The 13,514-nt window shown below is 43.0% G+C and overlaps 1 protein-coding gene across 2 annotated transcripts in view; it reads right to left on the bottom strand.

Annotated features, from left to right (window-relative positions):
- LOC105486395 (tetraspanin 5) overlaps positions 1 to 13,514 on the bottom strand; it is a 181,532-nt gene that overhangs the window by 27,708 nt on the left and 140,310 nt on the right. For both annotated transcript variants that reach the window (XM_011749268.3, XM_011749269.3), the window contains exon 2: positions 8,449 to 8,499. In XM_011749268.3, coding sequence (XP_011747570.1) covers positions 8,449 to 8,499 — 51 coding nt within the window. The remainder of the gene's footprint in view (positions 1 to 8,448; positions 8,500 to 13,514) is intronic.

Here is a 13,514-nt window from a genome sequence, read left to right as displayed (position 1 = left end):
GTTTGGAGTTTTATTATCCAGCCTGTCTAATCACTGGGCCTGGATCTGTGCCTCACAGTGAGAGGAGGACTGTGATATCTGAGAGTGAACAACAAAGTCATTGAAATTTTGACCCAACTAAATTGGCATCCCTGAGAAATACCACTGAATACAGTTTAAAGGGGAATACACAGAGAAACATTAAATTTTCTTCCCATATACTTCATGTGTGTGTGAAACATTACTGATTAGAACACATCAGATCACATAGCTTCCAGGTACTGACCATGAGCTGTTTGGTTTCCAGCTCTTTGTTTTTTTTTGAGACGGAGTCTAGATCTGTCGCCAAGGCTGGAGTGCAGTGGTGCGATCTCGGCTCATTGCAAGCTCCGCCTCCTGGGTTCACACCCTGCCTCAGCCTCCCCAGCAGCTGGGACTACAGGCGTCCACGACCACACCCGGCTGATTTTTTTTTTTTTTTTTTTTTTGAGACGGAGTCTCGCTCTGTAGCCCAGGCTGGAGTGCAGTGGCCGGATCTCAGCTCACTGCAAGCTCCGCCTCCCGGGTTCACGCCATTCTCCGGCCTCAGCCTCCCGAGCAGCTGGGACTACAGGCGCCCGCCACCTCGCCCGGCTGATTTTTTTGTATTTTTAGTAGAGACGGGGTTTCGCCGTGTTAGCCAGGATGGTCTCGATCTCCTGACCTTATGATCCACCTGCCTCAGTCTCCCAAAGCGCTGGGATTCCAGGCGTGAGCCACCGTGCCTGGCCGGTTTCCAGCTCTTTAGATACAACAGAGAACTTGAGGGAATCACTGGGATAATTGAGGAAGACAATCGCAATCTACTTTCAGTCGATAAAACCAAGTCTTGAAGTATTTTCAGCATCTCAGAAATGTCTCCTTAAATAAGTTTCAATGCTAAGAAATCCATTTTTTTTTCTGCTCAAGTCATCGGAGTAACCATTTTCCTCTATTGCCTCCCTCTGGCTATAGAAACTGGCCTGTACTGCTATGACATTCCTGAATCAATGAATTTCACTGAGTTTTCCTTTCTGGGCAAATAAGCAAAGGCTTTCCAAGATGAGTCTCCTGTATAATTGTGACAGGAAGAACTGGAGGGTTCTGCATTGAGACCTAAAATCAGACAGTGGGCTGGGAAAAACCCTCCAGGAAGAAGAATCATTATCTACAGCAAAGCAAAGCCAAGGAGAAAAGCAATATGGCAGCTAGAGCTCCTCTAATTTCCCATTCTCCCTACTGGGATCAGCAATGGGCACCAGCTCTTTCCTTTCAACCAATCCTAGAGAACCCAGCCTAGGGAGTGCAGTGGAGGATGATGGGGGACTGGCCAGAGGACTGGGAGGGAGAGAGCCAGAATTCCAGTTTAACATCTCTGCGCTTTGGTTTCCCGCCTATGAAACAGAATGTCATTCTCTTAAACTTAACTCGAGGGGATCCAGAAGTCAGGGAAGTGCAAATGCAACTCCTTTATAAAAAGCAGTATTTTTTTCCTGTGTAGCATTTTACAATGTATAAAGCTCTTTTTGCATATTCTCATTGGCTTAGTCACAAACAGTTTCTGGGCATCCATTGTGTAGGAGGCACTGTGCTAGGAACTGAGAATAAAGGGCAAAGACAGGCTCCTGTCCTCAAGGAGTTTCCAGGCCAGATAAGCCAGGAGTAGGTATCTGCTCTGCCTAGTGGGCTAAGTGCTATATTAGGGAGGCAGGGGCAGAATGGGAACATTCAATTCACACTAAGGATCAGGGAAAGGCGTTTTCCCTCCTCTGAAAAGCTGAGTCCTCCCTTGCCCCAATACCTTTACTTCTAATTGTGAGTGATCACTCTCCCTCTTGCTCCCACTTAAGAACTAAGTAATAAGCATAAGAGTAGGGCAAAATGGAAAAGGAAGGCATCCCTAATTTTTCCATGAAATGAGATAATCGTATATAGATTTCCACTTTTGCAACAGTAGTAATTTTTTTCTTTTCTGATATAGACAATATATGTATTTTGTTTCTAACCCCGTATTATTCTCAAGTCAGACTCTGGAAACCACACGTATTCACCTCCTTTTATTCTGTAAGTATCGCTAATATAGTATGCTTACTGGAGATGTGAGGCAAGTACTGACTTCTGTAACTCCATGATAGAGCCAGTGTTTTAAAGAATGCTGTCATTGCTCACTTGCTCATTCATTCTTTCATAAGTAATACCTCTTGAATACTTGCTACGTGCCATCTAACGTTCTAGATACTAGAGTGTAGGGGTAAACAAAAGTCCAGGCAGTAAACTTGTTAGCATCTAAGTGATGAGTCCCATGAGATGGAAAAACACAAGGAAGGGGAAGAAAGGGTTTGGTCAAAGGTGACATTTGAGAAGAAACCAGGAAGTAAAAGACAGCACTGATGTGGTTTTCTGGGGAACAGCATGCCCAGCAGGGGCAAGTGCAAAGGCCCTGGAGTGGCGGGGTATTTTTAGGATGCGGGAGGAATAGTAAGTTGATAAGTAGGACCAGAGGACACAGTGAGGAAGGACACAGTATGAAAGCAAATGTCACACAGGCCATGGGCACCATATATGGCTTTGAGCGAGAAGATAAGCTCACTGGAGGGCTAGAAGCAGAGAAGTAACAGGATCTGTCTTACATTTCCAAAGGATTGCTCCAGCTGCTGCATGGAAACAGCCCTAGGGTGAGGATTGGGGTGCAAGAGCAGAGGCAGGGAGATAATTGGAAGGCTTCTGCACAAATGCAGGCAAGATGTGGTGGCCACTTAGACCAGGGTATAACAGCGGAGGTGGTAGAAGAAATCAGATTTTCAATATAGTTTCAAAGACAGTATTTGCTGATGGGCTGAATGTGGTATGAGGAGAAAAGAAAGCAGCATGTCGGGAATGAGCAAGTAGAAGACTGGAGTTGTTTCTTTACTGCAATTGGGAAGAGCAGGTTGGGAGGGCACGAGAATCAGGTGTGTTGTTTTGAATGCGTTAAGTTTCAGAAGCCCACTAGGCATTTAAGTGTGGATGGTGGGTAGGCTACTGGCTATGCGAGTCTAGAATTCAGATGAGGTTGGAAGCAAAAATATTAATTTGGACGTCATCAGTGACAGATGGCATGTAAAGCTCCAAGTCTAGATGAGATTTCTTAAGATGAGTGAAGGCTCAGACTGAGCCTTGGGCACTCCAAAATTTAGAGGTCAGGGAAATGAGGTGGAACTAGCAAATGCATGTGAGAAGGCACCACCTGCGAGGTATGGAAACCAGGAGAGTGTGATATCCTGGAAGCCAAGTGAGGAAAATGCTTCTAGAATTGAGGAGTGATGCATTATGCCTTAGTCCTTGCTTTGCTGATAAAGGTTCCCAAGTACCTGGATAAGAAAATGATGTGCTTCAGGACCCAGCATGGGTTCAATAAGAAAGTGTTAGGTTCAGTTAAGTGCCTAGGCCAGTTAATCAGTGAAAAAGTGAAAGATACCATCTATCTACAAAGACAAGACACAGAAATATAGTCTGATGTAATGAAAAGTAGATGGATTAGAAACTGCTTGACTGATGACACCCAAGGGCACACATAAGTGAATGAGTGTCAACCCCAAAGGAAATTTCTAGTGACATGTCATTGGGCTCTGTCCTTGGCCTGCTCAGAGGCATATCACTGGCTTTTATCAATGATAACTAAACTTGACTGCAGTCACAACAATCTAGGAGGTTTGTTAAAATAGAGCATCCCAGTGTCTATCCTGGACCTACTGAATCAGAATTTTCCCAGGTGGCATGGTGGGGCAAATGGACAGTCTGCCTTAGCAGAAGGAATAGAGAGAGGAGGTTGATCAAAATGTACAGCTGAAACCAAGCTGGGCGGAATGGGGAAGATGCTAGATGGAGGCTCTGGAGTGATCTCAGCAGGTGGACAGGTGGGCTGAAATATCACTGTGTCATCGTGGCATCCTGCGACTGCCTCTGAAAATCAGCCATAGGTGGGGTGGATGGGGTAACCAGTTGGGTCTGCAACCAACTTGGGATTCTCAGTGAGCTGCAGACACCGTAATCTACAGTGGATCCCAAGCTAGATTGATCAGGGGAGAAAGGACGCAATCCAGCCACACAATCTACAGCCCCTAAAGCTTCCTCTCCATTGTGCAGAAAACACACCAGAGTGGGGCCAGATGAGCACCAACAAAATGGACAAGGGGCTCCAGCCCACATCCTGCAAGGACCACCTAGAGAGAAGCAGATGTTTAGCCTGGAAACTCAGAAGGAACCAGGACTTCACCCTGACATACTTCCCGGGTTAACATGTGGAAAGACTTATTCTGTGGGATCCAACAGGGTAGATCCAGAATCAGTGAGTGAAAACTAGTGGGACATGATTCTAATTTGGTGGAACGAAGGTCTTTCCAACAGGAAGGGCAACCTAAAGAGACGGAAATGGTAAGCACTTTGCTGTGGGAACCATTAAACATATATACACCCCTAAGTAGCATTTATTGCAATGTATTATTTTATGTATATGCACATACCCTTCCTACAACTGGATAAACTCCATGAGGACTGAAACTATGTCACTTCATCCACATTTCCCTAGAATTCAGCACAAGCCCTGCCCATGCTATGTGCTCAATAAATGTTATTTGAATGAATGAGCTGACTATCACTGGATGTTGTCAAGGATGTTGTGGAGGTGATTCATGTCACATAATTATTAATGTTCCTTCCAAACAGCAGATCCTATGATCACTGAACAATTGCACATAAATCGGCTTCCCCTGGAGACAGTCATCCTTTGCATCTTTACAGTTGATTTAAAACTCAGACAAAATGAATTCTTTAAATTATTATGTTTAATGTTGAACTGCAATATTAGCCCTAGGTTTAAAACTCAGACTGATATTAAGTGTGGGGTAATCATTTTTGCTTTCAATGCTTCTGTACTTCACATGAATATGTTGAAAGTCCTATCTGTTAAGAAAATGTGTTTCTTCTAGTGGAAATCTCATCCTTCCAGCTATGATCTGGTTTGGGGATTTACCCTCCAGGCCTCTTATAAGTAAATGTCGCCACATCTGGGTCTGGGGGATGTACTGATTCATGGGCTGGTGGTGTCAGCTCAGCAGGTGCACAGTGTCCACCACGCTGTCTACCAGGCTGGGGTACACCTTGAAAACTCACTCCAGCAGAGGCCTGGCCCAACTCAGAAATTAACCCAAAGGGCTTTGAGAGAGCAGTCACTGCAGTTACCAACGAGATCAACACACTTCACATCCTCCTCAAGAGACCACAAAACAAAACCAATTCACTGGTCCATGGATTGGAGTCTGAAACTCTCCCAAAATTTGAGGCCGCTTTCAAAACTACCTTTGTGTTCTTGCCCCATATTAAGAGTGGACAGCCTATGGTCATGTGTCCAGGGGAGGAAGCCGTGTCTCCAGTGGGCATCTGCCTTACAGCAGACACTGTGTTGAGGGAGGTCTCATTTAATCTTCACAACAATCCTATAAGGTGAGAATAGTATACCTATTGCCAAACAAGGAAAGGGCATCTCAGAGAAGTTAACTCAGTTGGCCAACATCACACAGATGAGATGTGTGGGTTCCACACATCTCAAATACTGGAGGAGCCAGTATTTGAACTCAGGTCTGTTTACCCCTGTCTTAGTCGGCTGTATAACACTGATCACAGACTGGGTGACTTAAACAACAAACATCTGCTTCTCATAGTTCTGGATGCTGGGAAGTCCATGATCAAGGTGCTAGCAGATTCCGTGTCTAGTGAGGGCTTTCTTCCTGGTTATGTCCTTGCCTGGCAGACAGAGAAATAATCTCTCTTGTCTCTTCTGTTATCAGAAGGGCATTAATAATCCTATTCATGATGGCTCCACCCTCATGACCTAATTGCCTCCCCCCTAAAGCTTCACCTCCAAATATCATCACACTGGGGATGCGGGCCTCAGCAAATTAATTTGGCAGGGTGGGGAGTCACAAACATTCAGTCCATAGCAAAGCCGCAAAGCTGTGCTCTTTTCCCACCTAGCAACCAGAGTGGTCTTAAAACAAAAGTTTTATTAGACTTTTCAAAATGCACTAGTGGCTTCCTCTTGTACCTAGAATATATACAAACTTCTTGCAGGGCTCTGCCCAGTCCGGCCTCTGTCTGGCAACACACCCCACCTCTTCTTGTCCTTGCTCTCTCCCTTCCAGGCCTACTGGCCTTCCTGCTGTTCCCTGGAGTCACCAAAGTCCCTGCCTCAGGGCCACAGCACTTGCTATTCCCTCTTCCTAGAATGTTCTTCCCCCGGTACCATGCAGATCCTTCTTCCTTCATCCAGGTCTCTGCTCCAATGCCACCTCCTCAGAGAGGCTGTTAGCAACTACTTCATCTAAAAGACTCCTTTTCCCACCACTCTCTAACTTGATGTTTCCTGCCCTCACTCACCAGTACCTGGACAAACATACTTGGGCAGTGACTGCTTCTCATTAGTGACCCAATAGAATGCAAGCTCCATGAGACAGGGACTCTGCATCCCTCATTGTATTCCCCACACTCAGGCCCCACATGGCCAGCACTCACCAAACTGGGCTAGTGCATGGCTAACACCGGCTTCACCCTCTGCTGCCTCTATTTGCTCCCTGCTTATGGAGTTCTGCTACACACAGGTGGGTAACCTTGGCCAGGTTAACTTCGGATCTCAAGAGAAATCTTCTATTGGCTGATGGTGGCCCTTACAAAAAAGGAACTGCTATTTCATCCCTCCCTAAAGACCACAACATCCCCTTGCTCTGATATTTGTATGACACTGCCAGTTTTAGAAGTTTGTGATTTTATCAGAGAAGAGGCATTTGAGGCAACTGATGAAACAAAAAGATAATTATATTTCATAAAGAGAAAATTTAAAAAACTTCAAAATTACCAACTGCTGTTTATTGCTAGAACAGACAATTAGTTCATTTAATGCCTTCCAGCATTTTTTCAAAGCAGATAGAAATGGACTCTTATTGAAGGAGTTATAAAAAGCTATGTTATCTGGCATCTAACCAACTTCCCAGATTCCACAAATTTCCAAGCTCACAATAGGCTTGAGGCAAAAGGTAACCATAATCCAAGACAAGACCAACCGTTATTCAATGTAAAAGTTTCTAGAGATGAAATTATCTCGGTTTTGGGAGCTTAATTTGTCTCATCTCATACGTAATTACTGCCCTGCCTCAAAACTCCAGGTAGCCCCAGTTACTCTTGTTGCTAAGAAGTGGTTCATTTTCCATAAAACATTTTACATTCTGTAGAAGAATTCTGTACATAAATACAGGATGGTTCATTTGCAAAACTCAGGATTTGCTTTGAGTTTTGTTTTATGTGGTCTGTCCGAACATTATTTCAGTTGTGGAAATGCCTACTGGCCTCTGAGGGGCTTTTGTTCACTGGACCTTCCCAGTTTTTCTCTCCTTTCTTAATGCACTTACCACTTCAAAGGAACTCTCAGCTTCAGACCAGGGTCAGACTAGAGGGTGAAATACCTATGGGATCAAAGAATGGTCTTCTGGGAAAATTTAAGCTAAATTTTAGTTTATGGCAACTTTTAACCAGTCTATCCATCCCCTTGCCCTTAGGGTGGGAGATAATAAAGCTTTTGTGTATAGCCAGATACAAGGATAGATAAAATGCTGCAGGTGATTTCATTTGCAAAGAAGGAAGGAAAAAGGGGAGGGCGGTTTATATTCATTGCTGAATTCCAGTGGTGGCCTCAGTAGGGGAAGCTGTAGAGAAAAATCGAAGGTGCGATGGGAAGAGAGGTATGGACACAGGCGATGTCTGCATGAGTGTATTTCTTAGAGCAGAAACTGCCCAGAACACTGTATCTTCACTGTCACGTAGATTACTCTGTATTTCCAGATTTCTCTTTTATTATACTGTATTTTATCATAAACTGTATATTTCTTAATACTTGCCACCAGCAGCCATTATTTACATTAGCGATGAGTGTATCTGATACTCAAACATGAAGTTATATCCCACTTCCTTCAATCCACATGCTAATAGTTTATCATGTAACATACTAAAAAAATCGTTTTTTAGGGCTTGAGTTATCTTCCAAAGGGTTAAAGAGGAAAAGCAGAAGAGAAAAAAAGGCTACAGGTGGTTTAGTGATATTTATAATCATTACTGGAATTCTTGTGCCTGAGTGAGAAAATATCCCATAGGAACATCGATCTTTGGCTAACTGATCAAATTCCAAGGTACATTCTCTGTTGAGCACTTGTATTGTTACTTCAGTAATTATTTTGATGCAGTCATCAATTTAGGCACAATTCCTAAAGTGTCTTTGAGAATATGACATTAATCTTCCACCAACACTTTTTCTCGTTAAAGAGCCATGTTCATACTCTGTGGCTGTCAAAGAGAAACGGGGATAATACATAATATGGTGTGCAGCCTCTAACAACCACAATGTGTGCATTTTCATATTCAACTTACTTTTTCATTCCATGCCCACAGTCCAATTCCAAGAAACGTTATTCCCAAAAACTGAAAAAGAAAGAAAGCAGTGTAAATATAAGGGAAAATGCCGCTAATATAAAGAAGAAATTTTTCAATCAATTCTTTTGTCGCTCTACCTGGCTGGGAAATAGCTTTTCCTAAAGTGTGGGCACTCATCTTTACCAGGAAAATAAATACCATAATCCCTCTGCTTAAAATTTTTACAGCACTAGGGCTGGAGACACACAGTTGGTTAGAAGTCATTCAGATTATGAAGAATAATAATTAGGTAGAATCCTGAATACAATGAAATTATCAATAACATTTAATATGCTGCCTTTTAGGGTAGGGGAGGAAACGGATTCCCCATGGATCTGAGGCCTGCGGTCACTGGAAAACAGATAAGCAGAGGCATGAACTTAGAAGAGGTGGCACGTTCTCTTCAGCACTGAGCCATTACAAACGGGTCAGGTCAGGGAGGGGCATGCAGAGCCTCAGATGTCCCTCTTTGATCATGCCTTCAAAAGGTAACAAGAATCTTATCAATGTAACGCAAAGAAAATTCCTAAGTTCTGTTTTCAGAAACTTCGATTGTGTAAAATTTTAGTTCAGAGGACCTCCCACCACCCTTCTTGGTTTCAACTCAGTTCCACAACTTCATATATACACAGAGTATACAACACATGGGACTGAGCTACACATTCAGCCCCAAGGCAGAGGCACATCTCATACATACCCACACCTCTCACCATTCTGTCAATTAGCTGTGTTGAGGACTGGGGGGATGCCAGGAGAGGAACAGGTGATAACCAGGAGGACTTTCCATTTTACTGTTTTTCTTTTTCTTTTTCTTTTGAGATGGGGTTTTACTCTGTCGCACAGGCTGGAGAGCAGTGGCTCGATCACAGTTCACTGCAGCCTCAACTACCCAGGCTTAAGCGATCCTCCTGCCTCAGCCTTCCAAGTAGCTGGGACCATAGGTGCAAGCCACCATGCCTGGCTAATTTTTTAATTATTTGTAGAGACAAGGTCTCACTATATTGCCCAGGCTAGTCTCACACTCCTGGGCTCAAGCAATCCTCCCGCCTCGGCCTCGTAAAGTGCTGGGATTATAGGTGTGAGCCACCACTCCCGGCCTAGGGCTTTCCATTTTAATTAATTCTCACTGTATTCCATCTGCTATAAGATACACATATTTTCCCCACATTTGAACACATCTGAAATTGGGATGTATCTTAAAATCCATGGTATCTCATAATTTGTTTTCTCCCCCTTGATATAGAAAACAATGGACGGTTTGGTAACTGGGGTGACACAGACTTGATGACACATTGTACAGGGCTGTCCACCCACTAAAAATTCAATGATCAGGACTCTGTGTAATTGGCCATGAGTAAAGATATGCTTCATGTTTATTATCAATAGCAACTCTCAATTTCCTTTCTGAACACTGAAAAGAGACAAGAAGTTTCGGTCTGATGGCAGCACACTGTTTATTTTACTAACATCTTGATTAAGTTAATGTGGAGAAAGTGGTCCACTGAGAGGGGTATGCAAGAAAAACATGAGCGAGAGGGGTTACTTTTTACAGTTCCAGGGAAATCTGAGACGTGCCCACTGGGCGAGGGTTTCATGGTTCTCAGCAGGGAGTTCCTGATACTTTGTAAGCAATGACTAATAAATCCAAATGGGACTTGGACAGATGGCAGAGCAGAAAGAAAAGGGGACTGACAAAAGACAACCAGCTACTCCGAAAGCATAGTGGTGTTTTCAAAAGCAGACCTTCCCAAAGCTCTGGACACTCATCTGACATTGAAGCAAGGCAACACACAATACAATCTGAGCCCTATACAGAAAAGCATGTCCTTGATTTGGCAAGAACTGAAGACCCCTTTCTTCCTACCCCTTGCTCTTATAGCGGACTCTTTGGAAAGTGTTCAGAAAAATTTCTCGTTTCACTATCCCAACAGAAAAATCATGCTCAGCCCTGGTCGGAGTGCTATTTCATTTTACATTTCAGATCCAAAACAAGTGAATCCCCAGATGACTCAAAGGTACTTAGGGCTCTGTGGTACAAAAATAAAACAATTCAGCATGTTCTTCTCATATTTATAGGTGCCAGGCAAAAGAGAACGACCACTGACAAGTGAGTGTCCAGGCTCCCATGAGACCTAGGAAGCACAGAAGCACAGAGTTAAGGCTTTGACTTCAACGCACTGACATCAAACACAACCCAGTGTAATGGCTGACTTTCCAATGCTGAAGCTCCTCATGGATAAATGTTTGGTTATTTTCCCTGATGCAGTATTCACTGTCCCTCCCACTGCTGATGGGGTGGACACGCTCCTGCCGAAGACCTGTGCCTGATCGCTAAGAACTGTTTTTATTACTTTCCAGGCATTGCGCTTAGTGCTTTGTGTGCAATGTCTCTGTTAAGCGTCACAACAGTTTTACTCTGAAATAGGCGCTATTATTATCCCCTTTTTAGGAAAGAGGAAAATGAGGCTTAGAGAGTTTAAATAACTTGCTCAGAGGCACATAGCTTCTAAGTAGAGGAGCAGAGACTTGAACGAGAGAAATACATATTCTTACCAGTCCTGATAAATTCCCCTTTGCCCCCATGATATAAAAAGTTGAGGCATTCAGGCTGGAATTACATGGTACATGATCAGCATATCATATATTCCTCCCCCAGCAAGCAAAGGGGTGTGGAAAAGGTAAAGAGAGACAACAATCTTGCCTTCACATAAGCATTGGCTGTGGAACTTCTGTTCCCTACTTTGGTGTCAGCAATGGAGTTAAGCAGAAGAACAGAGAAATTCAATGGTGGGTCCACATTCTCCTTTTTAAATAAAGTTTTCCTCTCTCCTCTTGGCACTTTGAGACAACTTTTTTCATTCACGAGCCATATAAATAGCTTGGAAACCAATGGTTTTCCATAAAGAGGAGAGAGAAAAAAAGTAGGGGATTTAAAGAAGACTCACAATTTCCTTTACAATCTTGCTCCTGTATTTCCTGCTTTCACTGTGACTTTCCAAACAAGGGTTTAAGAACTGGGAAAGAACACAATTTGATGTGAAGGAAAATACTCAATACCTAAGCAAGCAAGTGGTGCAAGCCTGGGCCTCAACTTGATACATACCTTCAGTGCTACATCACTAGCAAATGTCCTCCCAATTACTCTCAGACCATATGTTTTGTTTTAAAATCAAGTTGTTCCAGTTCCAAATAATTAAACAGAGAAGAGCCAAAAACAGAGACAGGCACGCAATACTTGAGGCACATTCAGTTTCCCTTCCCACCTCCCAAAGAAAAGACGACCATAAACCACCAAACTGACCTCATTCTGAAACCCAGGGAGGCCCACTTGCAGGAAATAGCTGAGAACTCTTAAAGTCAACCCCTTACTCTTTTGAAATAGAAAAAAATGTATCTGAGGCATCTTATCTGAGGTATCTTCCCACATGGCAATATACGCAAATGTGCAGTACAAATGTTTGTCAACCCAAATTTTGATGTTTTAAAATAAATAACAATAATCTTGCCAGCATTTGTTGAATGCTAAGTATGGCTAAACTACAGCCACGTGTTGCTTAATAAAGGGAATATGTTCTGAGAAATGTGTAGTCATGCAAACATCATAGTGTACTTACACAAGCCTAGATGGTATAGCCTACTACGCACCTAGGTTATATGGTATAGCCTATTGTTCCTAGGTTACAAACCTATACTGCATGTCACTGTACTGAATAGGGTAGGCAACTGTAATACAATGGTAAGTATCTGGCATCCAAACATATCTAAACATAGAAAAGGCATAGTAAAAACACAGTATAAAAATCTTATGGGACCACCACTGTACATGCAGTTGGTTGTTAACTGAAACATCATTACGTGGCACATGACTATTGTTTCAAACTGAGCTGTGCCGTTAAGTGTAAAGTGCAGGCTGAACTTTGAAAACTTAATATGAATAAAAAGAATGTAAAATATCTCACTAATATTTATTATTGATTTCATGTTGACGTGATAACATTTTGGATATTCTGGGTCAAATAAGATACATTAAAATTAATTTCATTTCACCTTTTAAAGATAGCTATGGAAAACAAACTACATAAGTGGTTTGCATTATATTTTTATAGAATAATGTTGGTACAAAGTATCCCACAACAATATCCCAGGCACTAGATATTGTTTTAATCCCCATTTTATAGATAAGGAAACTGAGACTTAGAACTTTTAAGGTCAGGTGCGGTGGTTCATGCCTGTAATCCCAGCACTTTGGGAGGCCAAGGTGGGCAGATCACCACATCAAGAGATCAAGACCATCCTGGCCAACGTGGTGAAACCCTGTCTCTACTAAAAATACAAAAATTAGCTGGACGTGTTGGTGCGCGCCTGTAGTCCCAGCTACTTGGGAGGCTGAGGCAGGAGAATCACTTGAACCTGGGAGGCGGAGGTTGCAGTGAGCCGAGATCGCGCCACTGCACTACAGCCTAGTGACAGAGTGAGACTCCATCTCAAACAAAAAAGAAAAAAAAAAAAGAATTTTAAGTATTTCTCCCAAGATCATAAAGGTGCCTGAGCTACATTGCTCAGAAAATCTCAATCCTTAGCCCAAGATCAAAACTATTATACTTTCCTAATATGCATAGAATGTTTGTCCATAGAGCAAGCTCAGGGATGGAGAACTATAATGAAACTCATGCCTTAAGACTCTAAATTACTCTTTTAATTTCTAGGCATCAAAGGTACGTTTTTCCCACCTGGGAGTGAGAACGGCCCTCGAGCAGGCTGACAGCGGAAGGAGAGGCAGCAGAGTTGACCCTTGGGAACAGCTGGAGAGGAAAATGGCCCCAGGGTGTGATGAGGGTGATTAGTTAATTCTGGAGGGACACATCTGCCCCACTTTTCTCTGAGTTCTACAAGAGGAAGATCCTTTCCTCCCTATCTGGTGGTTTTCATCCTTGCTGAACCTCCAAAATTTTGAAATTAGTACAGTGCCTTATTCTAACTGGTATAAAAATGGATACTTCAAGAAGCCATTCATCCATTCATTT

Source organism: Macaca nemestrina, chromosome 3 (genome assembly GCF_043159975.1).
Source record: "Macaca nemestrina isolate mMacNem1 chromosome 3, mMacNem.hap1, whole genome shotgun sequence".
Taxonomy (NCBI): domain Eukaryota; kingdom Metazoa; phylum Chordata; class Mammalia; order Primates; family Cercopithecidae; genus Macaca; species Macaca nemestrina.
The sequence above is the reverse complement of the archived record's forward strand: the minus strand, read 5'-3'. Positions and strand labels throughout refer to the sequence as shown.